General features: G+C 37.2%; 3 protein-coding genes across 6 annotated transcripts in view; 1 reads left to right on the top strand and 2 right to left on the bottom strand.

Moving 5' to 3' along the window:
* The window catches only part of tmem154 (transmembrane protein 154), a 13,173-nt gene extending 7,810 nt beyond the window's left edge, over positions 1-5,363 (bottom strand). Inside the window, exons 1-6 of one of the 2 annotated variants that reach the window (XM_024259715.2) lie at positions 4,071-5,363; positions 3,394-3,480; positions 2,563-2,607; positions 2,293-2,373; positions 1,911-1,964; positions 1,783-1,818 (exon numbers count right to left, since the gene is read on the bottom strand). In XM_024259715.2, the coding sequence (XP_024115483.1) occupies positions 1,783-1,818; positions 1,911-1,964; positions 2,293-2,373; positions 2,563-2,607; positions 3,394-3,480; positions 4,071-4,164 (397 nt within the window). In that variant the 5' untranslated portion in view covers positions 4,165-5,363. The remainder of the gene's footprint in view (positions 1-1,782; positions 1,819-1,910; positions 1,965-2,292; positions 2,374-2,562; positions 2,608-3,393; positions 3,481-4,070) is intronic. The other variant, XM_024259716.2, reaches the window with a different exon arrangement.
* A 2,636-nt stretch (positions 5,364-7,999) lies between these two features.
* On the top strand, positions 8,000-13,203 carry tma16 (translation machinery associated 16 homolog). The gene is made up of 7 exons (XM_024259719.2): positions 8,000-8,133; positions 8,228-8,331; positions 8,784-8,821; positions 8,900-8,984; positions 9,337-9,485; positions 10,086-10,128; positions 12,962-13,203. Exons 1-7 carry the CDS (start codon positions 8,131-8,133, stop codon positions 13,134-13,136), a joined length of 597 nt encoding a protein of 198 aa, XP_024115487.1. The 5' UTR covers positions 8,000-8,130; the 3' UTR covers positions 13,137-13,203.
* Positions 13,204-13,249: 46 nt separating this feature from the next.
* The window catches only part of march1 (membrane-associated ring finger (C3HC4) 1), a 17,785-nt gene continuing 13,335 nt past the window's right edge, over positions 13,250-17,699 (bottom strand). For 2 of the 3 annotated variants that reach the window (XM_024259717.2, XM_024259718.1), the window contains exons 7-8: positions 15,185-15,229; positions 13,250-15,107 (exon numbers count right to left, since the gene is read on the bottom strand). In XM_024259717.2, coding sequence (XP_024115485.1) covers positions 14,785-15,107; positions 15,185-15,229 — 368 coding nt within the window. In that variant the 3' untranslated portion in view covers positions 13,250-14,784. The remainder of the gene's footprint in view (positions 15,108-15,184; positions 15,230-17,699) is intronic. The other variant, XM_036212126.1, reaches the window with a different exon arrangement.

Genomic DNA, 17,699 nt, shown 5'->3' with positions numbered 1-17,699 from the left:
AATCTGTTTAATTGAATTTGATTTTTTTTCTTTGAATTCACAATCTAATTATTTAAAGGCATTGTAAAAGTAAAAGCAAGAAAAACATGAAACCCAGCAAAAAATACGACATGATTGCATGTTCAAACTCCTTCAAAAACAAAAATGCAGTTTACTACAGTGTAATTTGGCGTAGACTATTTTCTCAAACAGCCAGGAATCAAAATAACAAGAATAACTGACACATTCTGATATTTCTAAACAATGAAGCAAAATGTCGGCTAAACTGATTAAAAAGATGTTTTGGCAATAGCTACAGCGGATAGATTGTATAAATTTAAAGGGGCCATACAATGAAACATACCAAAACAACTTTTTCCGCTTTTCAGTGTATTATACTGTTCATTCCTCACTATAAACAAACCAAAAGAGATAATCATCCGTTCACGCATTTCTGAATAATCCTCAAAAAACCTGCGCTCTCAGCAGCAGCCCCTCCCATACCCATGAAAACGAGCAAGTCCTCACATGCTGACATCACAAGTTGAGAACCGCCCCCTCCAGGAAGAGTCTGCACTGCTCCCAGGGCTAACATAAACACTTTATCTGCGAAGAGCGATGATCAGCTAGCTTCACTAGCCCTATATCCCCCGGCTCGTGCACAGTCGTGCAGACGCCGGCTGTCTGTGTTGTATGCCAGTATAGCAATGGCCAAGAAACGTTCATTCCATTTAGTGCTCAAACTTAGTGAAGAAACTTCTGGGGAGGAATCTACACGACATGTCGGGATGGAACCTGAACGTATCTGAGAAGGTCTCAAGCAGATGATTGGGAAGACGGTGGGAGAAAGGGAGCAGACTATTGCCTGGTGGAGAAAGGGAGCAGACTATTGCCTGGTGGAGAAAGGGAGCCTACTATTGGCTGGTGGAGAAAGGGAGCAGACTATTGGCTGGTGGAGAAAGGGAGCAGACTATTGCCTGGTGGAGAAAGGGAGCCGACTACTGCCTGGTGGAGAAAGGGAGCCTACTATTGGCTGGTGGAGAAAGGGAGCAGACTATTGCCTGGTGGAGAAAGGGAGTGACGAATTACAAAGAACTGGTTTGAACAAGGATTATTCAGCAAAGGCAGAAGTAAACTCATGAAAAGGATTTTTGATGCGGAGATTGATGATGCTTCAAAAAGAAAAGAAACGTTCACAGCCAGTGCTAATCAGAACAAAGTTTTCATTATTTCAATAAATCCTGAATTGTTCATCTGGTGTTGTCTGCATTTTTTTGTTCGAATTTCATTAAAATAAACCCATTAACCATCACCATTCTGTCTGTGCCAAAATTTGGGGATATATTCCCTGGCTACACTGTATGGACATCAATAAAAAAAATTGGGATGTTTTTTCATGGATGGCACCATGGTTCTAGGATGACATCAGGAAATGGGCAGAACCCTCAGCCTCGTAGATTTAGTCGTTTTACTTCTGGGTATGAAAATAGTTAACAAAAATATGATAATTTCATGAATATAGTTTACACTGAAAGAATTAAGAAAAGCATGGTATGGCCCCTTAACAATTAAACAAATGTTGAATGATGTGGCTGAGTAAGAGTGCTCCTTTAGATCACATACCTGTTCAAGTAAAGCTAAAAGTATGGTGCTGTAAAAGTACTCTTGGGAATACTTAATGTATGTAAAGAACAACTACCCTTATTACTACCCACCACCTCTGAACAAAATGTGAATCATTTCTCAGAATAAATACTTTAGTTTGCCTGACATATGGGTTCATGTAATAACCCAGGTTTGTACCTTCTTGTGAGGAAGGTTCATCTGCACTCCCCTCAGCTGAAACCGAACAGGAAAACATTAGGTATGTTCAGTGGTGTGGTTGTGGAAATGCAGCTTGACAAAAAGAGGAGAGTGATGAAAGTATTTACTTGTACTTAAACTGCTTGGACCTGGAGAGATGGAACTGTATGATGTACTTGTACCTGAAAGAGGTTTGAACAGAAATGTTTATAACTTTCATACTTTGCAACATTTTAACACATTTCCCATGTAGAATTGTAAACGAAAAGAGACCAAAAGAAAGGATGAAGTGGTTACAGTTGACTACATTCAAATGAAACGAGAGAAAAACTCAAGAATTTTCTGAAATTTGGTGAAAATAGCCACTGATCACGCAAAAAACAAACATCTTTAACTGTTATATTTTTATGTTTTACCAACATTTAATCTGCCTAAATGTAACAATGAACTCACTAAAAAGTACGAAAGTCAAAGCATCAAAAACATCACTAACTGTGTTTTTATTTTTACCTTCTGGCAGATATTTTCGGCCCTGCGGGTTGTCTGATTGTGGACCTTCAGCATTTGTAGGATCCACACTTTCTTGGTCATCTGCATTTAAAAACATCCTGTTACTTGAGATATTGTCGTGTCACTAAAAAGGAAGTGATACTTGTAAACATGTCGATAGTTTGAATAGTTTTTGCTTAAAAAGTAATATATAGGCTAAAATAATAAACCATTATCTCGTAAAATGTTGCTGGTTAAAATCGTCATCTATTTTGTGTGTATAGTTCTTACCTTCTTCTGTTATTTCTGTATTTTCCACTGTGTAATCTTGTAAATCTGAAAGACATCATATTAGACTTGAGATGTGCAAGATTTGATTTACTTGGACACATTTTGTAGCCATTTAAGACAATTAGTAAAATCTGGTTTAGTTTAAGAGCTTTTTCCGAGTGCATTAACTTGGAATAGAAAGCTAATAGAAAAACTTTTATATTGCCAAATTGCCTCTGGTGGAAGGTTGGTGCCAGTGTTCGGCAGCAGAGCAACCATCAGTGAGTGGGACACTGACTGTAAAGCGTTTTGGGCCTTCGAAGGAAGGGGGAAAAGCGCTATACAAGTATACGCCATTCACCATTTATATATTTTTTTTTCTCTCATGTTTCACTTTTTCTCATTTGTAATTCACCTCAAAATGCATATACATATTACATAAATAAAAAACCTTCTTTTATAGAAATTTTTTGGTTCAACGAACTTAGAGACAAGTTTTAAACTTACTTATATTTTTTCAACTGAAAGTCCATCGTATTTTTAATGCAGTCACGGCCACACAATTACTCTCATATAGACACCTAAGGACACTTTAGAGTAACCGATTAACACATAACGCATGCTTTTGGACTGTGGAGAAAATATGCAAACTCCACACCAAAAAGTTCCAGCAGGAACCCAGAGCCTTTCTGGTGTGAGGTAAGAGCACTAATCACTGCAGCACCGTGTAGCTCTCAACCAAATGTCTTGTACAATATCATCTCTAAGTTTGAATAATAGGGAATGGAAAATCTATTGTGATTTCTTTCTAAACTATTTAAGAAAAATGTTTTAAAAAACTTTAAGTACTACCTGGAGCTGCAGTATTACTGTCTGGCTGTTCCGTGTTGTCTGAAGAAGATGTTTCTAAAGCAGAATCGTCATCCTCTTGGGAAATTGCTGCAATAAAACAATGACAAATCATTTTTGTCACTACAAAGCAATAAGTCCTGGAAAAATGACAATTATTTCAGTAAAATCTCTTGTACTGATAAACTGTGAGCTTTTAACTGTATTTGACATGTAGGCAGCAAAACAACTTCAACAGAAACAAGTTGGAACACTGTCAAAGTTTAAGTAAGTTTTTGCAGAAATTCAAACTATTGCAAAGTTTTTTAGATTGGGCAGGATGGAAAACAACAGGATGTTGAGCAATTAGTTCCCCACAGATAGTTTTTTTTAGTAAGATTTAAAAGAAAAGATTTAAAAAACAAATAAGTTTATAAGTATGTTCAAAAAAGTGTTCAGTGTTTTTGACAAGAGTTCAGCAAAAAGAAAATACTCATTAAATCAAGGTAAATTAAAGTATTGAACTATCTTTTGTTGAGTTTAGTGAGAAGTAAAAAATGGAAAAAAATATTTGAAAGAAAAACTCCATTTACTTAGCCTGATAAAAGAAAGTCAAGCAGCAGAGGAAAAGCAGGGCGGAGAAAGAGAAGGCTGTTTTCTCCCAAACCAGCAGGCAAAGACGCTGTTGTTTTCTGCCTTACCTGTTCTGGTCAGACAGGCCAGCAGCAGCAGCAGCAGCAGCAGAGGGGTGTTGACCCAAGCGCCTCTCATTTTACCAGTTAAAGAGTCAGACATGGTGGCATTATGCACCACCGTCTTCCTGCACTGTCACAACATTACACTTCCTGATCTGACTTAAAGTTTCACAAAAAAAAGTCCCAAACACACCCACAAACTCACTCTGATAACTCACTCGGATGTGATGCAATAAGCCGTGTGCTTGTAGCTACAAGTCTGACGGTTTCTCAGCTGCATTCCCGGTATGCAGGCCAGCCACTAACAGAGTCAGGAGAAGGCAGAGCAAACTTGGATGAGGGACGGCCTCTTCCTAAAAAGTTAAAAAAAAAGGTGTCGCTCGGTCAGGTGTGTCTCCTCATCCTCATTGGGAGAGTCCACTCCAAAAATGTGAACTCGTTCTGTTTTTCAGTGGACACGTGCTTCTCAAAACCAGTTGATGCCGGATCCTCAGCCACGCTGTGCGGTGAATTACTGATCATGAATCTGTGGGTCATGCTACAGTGATTATCTCTTGGTTGATAGTTTCTTTTTGTCTTCCGTTGAACGTTGGCGGGGGCATGTTCCAACACGGTGGCTGCAGCCTGAAGCGTCTGTGAACGTTGTCTCATATCAGCATGTCAAACGTGGCATTAAAAGGGATTTGAAACTAATTTCTCACTAAACGATGGCAGCAGAAAACTAAAAAGAAAGAGACTTAATAATTATTCCATCCCCAATGATGAATGTGAGAGAAAAAGCTGAATTTTATCTCAGACTTTCCTTTTTTTCAGTATTTTCCTTATGAGGGTTGGTGTTTAAAATCTGAGGAATTGAAGCCAAATAAGTTCACACCCCAGCGTGGTGACTGGTTGTTCAAATAAGTCAGACCCTGTTTACAGCAGAAACACCCTCAGTTTCAACTTTATTAGACATAAAGCCGTTAGTAATGCCGTTATTACTCACTAGGTGCAAATAAATATATCAGATTTTGTTCATTCTCAAAGCTCACAGCTAAAGAAAGACATCAATTCATAGAGGTCAGTTGCATATCGCGGTTTAGATCTCAACAGACGACCTTCCCACAGCTAATGCCGTTGCCTCATCATGCCTTTCAAACGAGCCATCTGGATAGTTTCTTCCCACCAGACACATGACGTCCAGAATAGGATTGAGGCATGGTAGGTTTATGTTACTGTAGCAGCAGTCTGTGCAGCTGCACTCAATCTCCCAATCACTGACTACCTGGGTAAGGGTACCGTATAAAAATGGTTTGGCTCACCCTATAGGGATCTGATGCACTGTGTACAGCCCTGCCTACTTCCTGGTTGTCAGCTCTCTGCTGGTTTGGGTAAGGTCAGCCATGCTGTCTCCCTTGGAGTGAATGGTGACTTGGTTTTTAACTTGTTGTTTTATATTCAGTATCAGTAAACAAACAAAGCACTCCATTACTTGGAGAGGCTGACCTGGGGTGCGAGCACTTAGTGTGGATCCTTTTTCCACCAGCCATTCAGGTGGTATTGATGCACTTTAGGTGTTTGTGCTTATGCCTGTTGATTTTTTTAATTCTTAATTGTAACTTTTATCTGTTTTAGGTGCAGAAAGGCACCACTGCTGTTAAGGAGCTTTTTGCACAGCTAGTTTTAGATTCTTATTTTTTTTTTTGATTCGGTTTCCTGTACTGTGCAGAGAAACCAAAGCTCTGCCAGCTCGGTGCTTCAGGGGCCCCTGGCGTGTCGCCGCTGCTTCAGGGCCCCCCCGGCGTGCCGCCGCTGCTTCAGGCCCACTGCTACGGGCCCCTGAGATTGTATGGACGGTTGCCTTCCCTTTTTGATTTTATTATTAGATTCTGTTTTAGGTGTGAGTGTGTAGGTGTGTGTGGTTTAGGTGTCAGCATATCTTTTTTTAATTTTATTTTATTTTTTTTAGTTGCTTTTTATCTGCTGACAACCCTACTCATTGGTTTTCTTTTTTTCAGGGTGAAGTGCTTGGCAGAGTGTGTTGGGCGAAGACGGTGGCTCGTTTGTGTGCGTTTCCTGGTGTGGGTCCAAATTCATTTCACGTGTGTGTGCATGTCACTGTGGGGTGAAATCCAGTTTGTTTTTTGGGGGGTTTTTTGTGTGTCCTCCCCTCGTACGCCCAGCGTTCTGCCGGTAAGCGTTCCCCAAGTAGGGTTTTTAATTTAGCTTTGACCCTTTTAATTTGCTTTATCTGGTAATACAATTATTTATTGAAATTGAACCACGTCTTGGCTTGTTGGGAACAATCTATGTGTCCTTTGTCAGAACTGCCCTTGGGTTCCCCGGCTCCTGTATTCCGGGGTGGCGTTGTTCATGTACTCTTTGAATTATTGCACCATAACCCAACCACTTTGCCACATTGCTAAAACGTTAAAACGACCATCAAAGCAGACAACACACAAGGATCAAGACATAATTATAGTCCAATGTGTGAAACACTTTGAATTTTGCAAAGACATGTGACCATACAGTGTGGTAGAATGTTCAGTTTGTATTATTTTGATGTGAAAAGACAACAGTGGGCTGAACTTTATGAAACTAAAACATGAATAGATTTGTCTTAAATTATTTGCTCGTTCACATATTCAATTTACACTTGATTATCTTGCAAGAAATGGAAGGAATCTGGAAAACTTCACCTGCAGTGTTCAGTATCAGATATGTATTTCTCTGGAGAAGACAGCAAGCGAAAAGCAATGTGTTGTGGTATCACTAACAACACCAAAGTTCTTTTCACTGATGAGAATATTTGGTGGCTCCATTTTTGTCACACTGGATCTGATAGTCGAACAGACATACCACAAAAAACAACCATTAACCACAAAGCTGCAGTGTTGCTTACAGCAATAAATCCTCTGAGCATCAAACAAGAGACTTGGCACATCAGCACAAGAGCAGCAGCTAAATTTAACACTCAAAGTCACATAAACAAACTCCAGACTAGTAGAGTTTGGCATCAAATCACAATGTACAAATTAACAAACTTCCATATTTTCAAGACCGTGCACAAAACTCACTTTTGCCCAAAACATTTTAAGTAGTCCAGCAGTCATAAAAACAGATTTATTACAACCAAGCAACTTAGACGTCCTCATTTCCGAACAATACCCAGATAAAGCAGTAAAAGTACCTCTGGCTTTTATTCAAATCATATGTTAGTAAAACTGTATATATTACTAAATAAATATCAAATAAATAAACATCAATGTAAATATTACTAATGCATTTTTCCAAAAGAATGTCTGCAAAAATACACATTTTAAACAGTTATTTAGAAAAATTAACAGTAGCTTTAAAAATCTGAAGTCTTTGTAAAAGGAGTAGAGCAGAGACAAATGAATATAAATATGTTGAACAATCTGAATGTGTTTTTCCCACAGACAACCAAAGCTAAAAGTCTATCTGAAGAGCTCCTGTTTGAAATGCAAAAGACAAGTCTGATGTCCATAACCGCTATCCCAGCATCAAAAGGCTGTATTTATCTCACTGGGTCATATGAACTCACTCAGCTTGTTACTGCTGTAACTCAATTTGGGAGACACAAAACTTGTTTTGTCTCTGCTTGAAAATGTTGTGCTGTATTTCATGAATTTCTGTTAAATGAAAGAGGAGTTTCCCTCTCCATAACTTTCTTTCAAGTAATGAAAACATATAATGGGAATAATAAACATAAATATTCTGTTCAGTACACTTTCTGTACTGATACTAGATCAACTAAACTTCAAGTGTACTACTTTTAGCTTAGAGTCACTGAGTTATATCACAGTTTTTATCAGTGGATTCAAATACTAATATTGAGAGTACTCACAGCCTGAGAAACTTATTTAGAAAATGTTTCAAGAATTATTAATCAACTTTTTCCAGTTTTATTTTTTTTTTAAACCCCCTAATTCTTAGACTTTTTACACTCGGAACATTCTTACTTCCGTACTAAATGTATACGAACAATTCATAGTGACGGACAACTTCCGCTTCCGTTCCAGCTGTCAACACAGGTCCACGCGTGTTTTTTAATAGAACTTTGGAGATGGTGAGACTGCTGCGAGTCACTTCTTTAAACTAAAACTGTTATGTGGTTTTAAGCACCCTACAGAGTAATTTAACTGTTTGCGTGTGTTTTTCAGCCGAAAATCCAGAAGAGTAAAGCGGCGGAGAAGGTTGTTCATCCGTACAGCAGGAAAGCGTCATATCTGGCTCGAGAGGAGAACAAGCAGAAGAAGAAAGAACGGTGAACAAATACAAAACAACAGCAATAATAATAATAATAATAAAACAAGCGCTCCAAGTAGCTACCCCGGCGTAAAGATTAGGGTGATCAATATAAAAAAGTTATTGTGGATGTTAAAATAAAGTCAGAAAATTTACAAGTTGCTAATTATAACATTTTCCCCTAAGAAATGAATATCTTTCAACATTTGTCTTTTGCTTTAATATTACACTTCCATGTGTGTGTTCACTCTACGTTCAATTTGTTAAAAATAGGGAGGGGGGTCATTATTTACAATATTTCTATTTATTTTTTAAAACTGTTTATGCAGTCGTCCCTTTTTTGATAAGTAGATTCTGATGTTAATCTTTTGTAGATTTAGATGTTCTATTTTGAAATTGTAAAAGTACTAGTGTTTTAATTCTGTTTTAAAAAGTTTTGTTAAAGTGTCATTTTCTCTATGATGGTTTCAGGTTAAAGAATGAAAAAGCTACACGTCTGAACCACATTGGTAAGCAGGTTAATGCGTCAAATGACTTCATCCACATCAAGCTCAGTGTGGTTCTGATTGTCTATGTTAAAATCACAGGTGAGAAGCTGCTGTGGTTTCAGAGTCAGTTAGATGCAACAAAATCAAGTTACACACGGAAAGATGCTTGTGAGATAATAGAAAGGTATGAAACGGGTTTTCTGTTATATTCTGTTGGAACTTAATGCTGCACATCTCTACAGATCAAGCTGCAACTCTTTTAGGTCAACACTCAACATTCTTCAATATTCAGTTATATATTTTTGAAGGGAACCACTGCAAAAAATGAGTTTAACATGTTTGTATATGTATTTTTTGCAGATCAAGGCAGAAAAAATGTAAAAAATATAAATTTCTAAAAACAACATAGCATTTATTACCATGGATTCAAAGCTTTATGGTTTTGTTGTGCCTTTTTGTTGTAGTATTAGCATTTTCATTTTAAATAGACAATTGCATGTAAGTAATGAGTTTGTGTCCCTCTATTGTGTGCTCAGATACTTTCATAGGTTTGATTCAGAATTGGAACAGATCGAGTTATCAAATGGGATTAAGGGTCGACAAGGTCGTCTTCATGGTGCCAGAGAAGCGGCCATCAAACAGACTGTAGAGCGTGAGCGGGCGCAGTTTGAGGGCATCGGGTTTGGTAAGTCCATATGGAGGATACCTTTGTTTTTTGCTTATGGCATCATCAGATGGATTTATGAAAAAAATCCTCAGCATTTTAAGAAATAAAATAAGATGAATAGGATTTAATATAAACACATTTTTTGTTAACTGTTGTATCAATGAATAATTGATGTTGTATCACATCATATGTTTTGATCATTTCTCTAATAGGCTACCCCTGTTTTAGAGATTCAGTTCTAATTAAGAATTTGTACATGACAGCAGATGAGTTCATTATTCTCAGAAACAGAAAAGCTTGTTTAAACACTAAGGAGACTTCTCTTTAAAAAAAAGTCACGTGAAAACTCCTTGACTTGTGTAAGTTGGAGGTTAATACTTCAGCGGGAAAAAAATGTATCAGCTCTTGTACTTTTCTATTTTTTTATTTATTTATTTTTTTGCATATTCTGAACTTTGACATTGACTCTTTGGAAACAATTTTCTGTTTTGTGAATTATCATCTCAGTTTTAAAATGTTGATAAGCTTAAAACTACTTTTTCACTTATCTCAGATTAATATGCAATAATCACAAACTTTTCTCGTAGCTCTATGTAACATTTAATGTTGTATTTGCAGAAATCCCCGACATAATGAATGGGAAGCATCTTAAAACATTTAGGTGAGTTTTTACACTTTCATCATTTATTATTTTTCTGCTTATATTTAGACAAAAGTGTGTCTTTTCATTTTTGAATGTGAAATAATTCACGCAAAAATGAGGAAATAAAATGATTATCAAGTTGTGTCATACAAGGAGACTTCCTGGATTAACATTACAGAGCAAATTCAGCTTTTTAGGTGGAACAAGTTGCTGGAAAATTCTTTTCTGCCACACTTTATATCTGATGCATTTGTTTTGTTTTACAATAAATTCTTGTTTGCTCACTCTTCTCTGGGGGTTACAGGTTGTTGCAAATTGTTTTCATGCTGCTTTCAGAGTCACACATAAATGCCGGCTGATGTCCTCCAGCTCTTCTCTCATGAAGTATAAGGCAGTGCAGGCTCAAAACACACAGCAGAATCAGAACAGGGATCCCTAAACCCATAAGGTTTGATCGTTTTCATAATTGTAATTTGAGGTTTTTGGCTAAACCTAAAGGAAGAGGAAGATAAAACCCTAGGATACATGTCCATTTTCCTCTGTTTCTAGTTTTCACTCAGTCTTATCCATCTTTGTTTTAAAATCAGTATTTATTTCATTTCCAAAGATTTAAGTGTTGAAAAGCCCTTCACTGTCTGTACTGTAACGTGGCTCCAGTCTCTCCAGCACTCCTTCATTGTGAGCTCAGCCTCCTCACGGTGGTTTAGATGCCGGTTGACCTCTGAATGACAGGTGCGGGGGTGGATGTGAGAAGCTGCTTCATCCAGTGTAGGAGGATGAACTAGTTACTTTGAAGAGCTGGAGGCAGAAATCAACTATTTTTACTTTTCTGTGTTCCTAGAGAACGCCTCTAAATGATGAGTGGAAAACTCCAGGCTTTAAAAAGTTAACAGATTTTGAAGACAGGAAAAAGGTAGAAGAGGAATAATTGACTCGTTGGAAAGACTGGTGATGAGTCAGCATGCAGCTTGGAAATAGTTATAAATCTCAAGAAAAGAAATAGAACACATTTTCATGTATTTTTAAGTAAACAAGCACTTTCTGTACATCTACTTTAGAAGAAATATTTTTTGAATTATTCATATTTTAAGATATCCCTCAAATACAAGAAGATAAATAGATGAGACTCTTTATTCCTTTGGTTATTAGTTTTAATGTAAAAGATGAAACAACAAAAAAAACTGCTTTCGATTAATTATAAATAAATAAAAATAAGAAGAAATAAAGCCTATGTTGTAAATTATTTTACTTTTCCATCTTAAAAAAAGAAAAGTCTTGATTCTGGGCAGGAAGGACTTTCTTCTCTTTAGGCCTTTAAGGCTGTTCTCAATGATGAATATTAACTTTTTAAAAATATTGCTCTGCTGTGTTTGTCCCGATCAGCCCGTGAAGATCTCAGCCCCCCCCCCCAAACAGCTCTTCGCCTTTTACATTTGTTTGGTGTTAACTGTCCAGTCCAGCTCGATGACCTCCTGAAAAGGGCAACCTCAGTTTCCTCAATGAGGATGATGGCAGGCAAACCACCTTAAAACCAGCGCCAATACTTCCATCTCTTATGGGTCAAACAAGTTTTGTACCTTTTTGCCAGTTTGTAGGAACTCAGGTCGTTTTATTTTGTATAAAAACTAAAAATATATACTTTTTCTGTCATAGAAACTTCAAGCAACTCCTTAAACATGCATCATTTGATGAGCTTTTTAAAATATTTTTGGTGACCAAAACAAATTTCTTGTAGCACAGGAAAAGTATGACTGATGTAAAACTAAACAATTGATAAACAAAATTTTGAACAAGAGAAAAAAGAGACATAGGTCACCCACATATGTCTTAAAGTGGAAACCTGCTTTCACTTCCTCCTTCTGTGAATTTGACTCAGAAATTAAACTTGTGGTTTTTGGTGGAAGAAATGAACGCTATATGACTATGTGTAGTCAAATTTCCTAGTACAATTCATTGAGAAGATTTCTATTTCATTAGAATGATCTAAACCAGGAGTCTGAAACCTACAGCTCCGGAGCCACTTGTGGCTCTTTTATCCCTCAGTAGTGCCTCTCAGGTTTCATCCCCGTGTGTTATGCTAATTTTCTAAACTTTATAATGAAAATAACTTTTCTAATGTTATTCAGTTTTGGAAATGACTACTTGCTGTATTAAGGATGGCAAAATTGGTTGATAAATAATTATTTATAACGCTGTTATGCCATGTTTAAAATGTGTGGATCAAATTTAAGACGGTGGGTAAATAAGGCGCTTTTTCCTCAACAAATTGTTCTAAAAACTTACCAAACAACCAACATATCATAATTGATACTATCTCTATCTCATTAAAAGTGATACTGCAACTATTTTTTGTGCGTATTTAATCAAATGTGGACTTCACGGCGTTAATATAGCAACACTTCTGTATCCAACATGCAACCAAAAATATGGAATTTTTCATTGGCTAACTAATACATGCTGGTAGTTTTGACTCCAAAACATACACATCTGTATTATTTTAATTAAAGATTCACTAATAACAATTTTATATTTTTTATTTTCTTTTACAATTGATTTATAAAATTAGAATGCTTGTAATGCTTTGAACATGGAGTAAAATAAACAGGCTGGTCTAAAAGAACATTCTTAGAATCATTAGACCTTTTAAAATAAGTGGATTACATTTGTTTAAATGAGATTTCTGGACACTGCTTAAGATATGTGTCACTGACACAAAGGATGTCATGTTACGTAAAAATCTGCTTACATAAGGTTCTCCCTCTTGTGAGTTTTATGCAACCTTGATGTCTGGTTGGTTTTTTAATATTCTGCATCTTAAAATTTGACAATTTTGTTTTTCTTTTGGTGGCAGAGAATGGACTGGAGATCTGAGGAAACTTCCAAATATTAAACTGCGAAAGGTGTCGAGTAAAGGCCTGAACACGAAGAATGAAGCGAAGGAGGATGCAGAGGAAGAACATGAAGAAGATAAGGATGGTTGCAGCGAGGAGGAAGATGAGTCAGCGCAGATGTCTGACTCCCACTGAGACTGCAGCGAGGCTTATGTGGAACTGCCGCCACACCGGCCTTTAAATAAAGGACTCCTGTAAAGCACCGAGCCTGCTGAGCTGTGTTTGACGGAACCACAAAGGGCCTCTCATGGGTTCTACATTCAATCTTTATTGCACAGACAAAAAAGGTGCAACGCACAGCCCGACATTTTGCAGAGAATCGTTTTACATCAACATTAATAAATAAAGCTGTAGAAAAGTGGATGAACTGTGGTCTATTTCAGTGCAGTGTGACCAAACAGCTTTAATCCAAGTTACAAACTGATGGCAACAATGACATCTCTAGTGACACAAATGTATAAACGACTGATCTCCAGTGAACAAGAACATACAGCTGCAGACAAAACAGCTACTTGAGGTTCTGGTTTAACAAACATTTAACACGTTTCTATGGCAATAATATAGATATATATATTCATACTTAAGATGGAATTACAATTTATTTTTTAATACCTGTTTCTGAACTCTGACTCTTTGGTGTCTGGTGACCTGATTGTCCAGAGCTAATGCTAAGGCCTCAGTATGCTTCAAAGTGCAATTCAAATTTTCTGCAGAGGCTCCAAAACATGGGTCACAAACTCATCCTTTTTTTCCCACTCTTTGCAAAAATGTACCTTCATTTCTGCATCAGTAAAAAGGCTTTAGAGAAGAGGTGTCAACCTCATTTTGGTTCAGTGACCACATTCATGTCATCCAGACCACTTTTCCTTTGCCTCCCCTAGTGGCGGAATTGCGCATTGCAGCCATTTCTTTAAATAACCATACCTCGCCACAGGAATGGGCTAGAAACTTTTTTTCTAGCCCATTTCTACGCTTTTTTTTTCAACATCGTTTTATTTTTTTTCTCTCCACAACTGGGCCAGATTAAGCCATTTGGCGGACCGTATCCTGCCTGCTGGCCATATGTTTGACACCCCTGCTTTAGAGAGATCGATGATTCAATCCAAACCCATTTAGTCAGTTTTTAAGATCTGCTGGTTTCAGGATGAATAACAGCAGTCAAAAAGACAAGGGTTCAAACAGGGATTTGTCAGTGTGAACATGGCTTGTGTGAAGTGCAAAAACTTGCAGAAAGGAATGTGTTAATGTTAAACATTCAGAAATGCTCTAAAGTGCAGTAAATTGTGCAGCATCCACAGGGCGTTAACCTTTGTGCAGTAGCAGAAGACCTTTCCCTCGCTTTTCCTTTCAGATTTCCGTCTTTCACTCCTGCTGATTCAGTTTATAATATCTCACATTAGTGGGTTTTGAGTGAAATGTTGGTTTGAAGCATAGTGAGGCCTTCCATTGTTAGCATTCACATGCTTTTGACTATTTCAAGCTAAGTCAGTGCAGGTTTACAAAGTGCATACAAATAAGATGGCATCTGTAATACCGTGTCACAAGTCTCCGTGTTTATTTCTGCATGTTTGCTTCTGACCTTTTCTCCTCTCTTACCCACGTCGCCTCGTATTTTGCTGCAGGTGATCTGCTCAGCTTCCCAGTTTCAGTCCTGGACTGGGTCAGTTCTGCTTCAGCCCTTGAGCTGGAGAGCAACTGCTGCAAGAGTCCACGTCACACTGTGCTCATAACAGCTGGTCTCGCAGGATGAGCAGGGCGTGATTGACCTTTTAGGAGAATCGAGTCAAACGGGATTTTGCGCCGGCGCCACTGCAGCCTCCACAGACACGTCCGAGTCCACCTGGGCCTCGGGTGTCGGTACGGGAGCCGGAGTGACTGGGACCTCCACGGTTTCGTGCTTGCCGTTTGTGAGGGTGGTGGACCGCGTCTGAGAGTTGTGCAGGTTTTTCTCGGGGCAGTTCTGCACCGTGATGATGCGGTTGAAGGCCTTTAGGCGGCGCCACAGCTGCAGGTAGACCTTACACTGGATGTACATGAAGATGAGGCCGCCCGTGAAGCCGATGGCCACTACAATCAGTTTGGTCCAGAAGGGCCACTCTAGCACACCTGAGGACACACAGCTGCTGTCAGCGAACCTGCTCAATGTGAGAGGCGGCCGCGATGGTGGTGTGTGAGGAGCTTACCCTGATGCTCATAAGACCTCAGAAGAGAAACTCTCCAAATCTCATCTGCAATCAAGAGTGAGCGCAATTTCTCTTCATTTTTATTACATTAAGTGGACTAAAGTAAGTACGCTCTGTGCACATCTATTTTTATGCCTGTTTGTACCTGAACATTATCACTACACATCACACTGAGCACATCTAGAGAGGAGCACAAACACATGGGCTCTGTTTTCACGGGGATGAAACTGATGTGTCAGAGGGGCTTCAGTTGCTCTGACGGCTACTTTAGGACCCACTCCAACGAAAATTGTGTTTTTAACATGTTCTTGTGCCATTTTTCTGATAATAGAGCACTTCTTAAAAATAATTTAAGATTAAAACTGCATTTCTGAGTATTTTTTTATTCAAATCGTGATGAATTAGGAGCAGATGAAACTCGTGGTTTGAAAAAGTTTGGATTTTTGACAGAACACTGGACATAGGCGGGCCAAGGTCTCCTTGCTCCACTCCAATTCTAAATAATCCACTTGTGAACAAATAGATTGATTAATGCGTCTTAATTTTTCTTGTCCGAGCACAGCTCAAAACTGTACAGCTGCATTGCTCCAATGTTGCTCCCCGTTAGTTTTTGCTATCTTAATATTAGCTTGGTTGTATGTAAGATAATGGAAGACAATGAACAAATGGTTAATGGGAAATGAGTGGTGGCTTACTCCGCACCAGAGCTCTGATAATAGCTACTGAACAACTTCCGCTCTACAGAAAATATTTATTAGAAAAAGACACAGGTTTTTGAAATACGACTAAAAACTGCATAATTATAATCAAAGGACAACCGGGAATGATTTTATAATAGTAAAAAAAATATAAATCTGTTGTAGGACCTTAAGGGGTTTGGGAACCTGTTACTTTCTTTCTTCATAAAATTGCTAAACACAATACAAAATGATGCAAAAAAAATTTTTTTATAGCTTTGTAATACTCTCTTTTGTTTCTCATTGTGCTGGCTAGACTGAGTTTGCTGTGGTCTGTCATCGTGGTTCTGCTCATTTCCCGGCTTTGTTTTTGCTTCTTTTCTCTTGATCAGATTTTTTGCTTCCTGCATCGAAGGCTAACTTTTATTGTGACTGAACTGGCTTCCCACGTTTCAGTTTTTATTGTCTAAAAGTAAAATGTTTCAATATGTTTGCCGCCTCACCTGTTCTGTTTAACTTTCACACTATAAAGCTGATATATTTGCCTTTTTCACCTCATTTCAGAATTTTAAAAGAACTCTGTTTTTGGAATTGCTAACACCTTAACCTCATTCAAATCAGCCATCAGCCGTTTATCATTTGTAAATAAATAAACCCCAGTACTAATATATGACATTTCTTAGGCTTTGCAATGAAGGAATTACTACTGTTATTTTTTTATTTTTTTTTCAGTCTTTTAAGTGATTTGGATCCTCCTTTAAATCTACGACTCAGAATCAATGAGTTTGCCTGATATTATTTAAGATGCATAACATGAATTTAATCATTTTTTTACATTGGTAAGAAAGAAACTATACTAAGTATACTTCTTTTTTATTATTTTTTTGGTTTTATACTTAAAACTTGTGCAAAATTCAGAGGTGATCCAAAGGAAAGTTGTGAACTATGTGAAAGGCCTTTTGTTTCTGGTTTTGATGGGGTAGGCTATTAGTTGGATGGGAAATTGTTCTTGTTGGAAAGAGTTTACAGGCTGCAAAGTTTAGTACTTGTGTTTGCAGTTTACTGGCTGTATTATAACTTTACATTTATTTTTTTGTTTTTGTCCTTAAAGCTCAAATTTATATAATTTTTTAGCATTTTTAAAACAGTACAAATATAGCTCATCAAAACACAAAGTAAATAATAGTTTTTTAAATATAAGCACAAAAATTTGAAATTTAACCTTAAAATATCAAATAATAAACTGACACCGTTTATACAGCAAGTACATTAAAATATACTATATTAGATACTATTTATGTAACTAAATCTCCGTGCTTTTTATAGATTTCAATTATTTTACCTTAAAATACTTAAAAGGGTTTGTATATTTTATTTCTCTGTCATCAATAATTTCAATATTTTATCATTTATGTCCTTAAATTCTGTCTGAATACTTACACCTATTAAAATGAATCAAAGTGGCGTAAATATTGAAACATTTAGCATATGATTGATCATTTTCTTCATGTCTAAGGAAGCTGAATATAACAAGTGTGATAAAGCACATCTAAAGAGCCGAGGAAGCTCTACTAGTGTTGTGTTTGTTTACCTTTTCACAGAGTGAATTTCTGTCTTTACTGTTGGTAGGTTTACATTGCATTTTTATCCAATTAGAATATTTGTCAATTATTACTGCTCTTTTGTATTTACATCTGTTTTTACCCATTAAAATCTATTCCACATTTATATTTACATTGCATTTTTACCTTTTTACAATATTTATGATTTTCATTTTATTTACCATATTTTTGTTAACTTTATTTTGTTTTGTTTTTTAAACAAATGCGCCACTTATT

This window comes from Oryzias melastigma, linkage group LG1 (assembly GCF_002922805.2).
Source record: "Oryzias melastigma strain HK-1 linkage group LG1, ASM292280v2, whole genome shotgun sequence".
Taxonomy (NCBI): Eukaryota; Metazoa; Chordata; class Actinopteri; order Beloniformes; family Adrianichthyidae; genus Oryzias; species Oryzias melastigma.
This window is presented reverse-complemented; position numbering and strand designations above follow the sequence as displayed.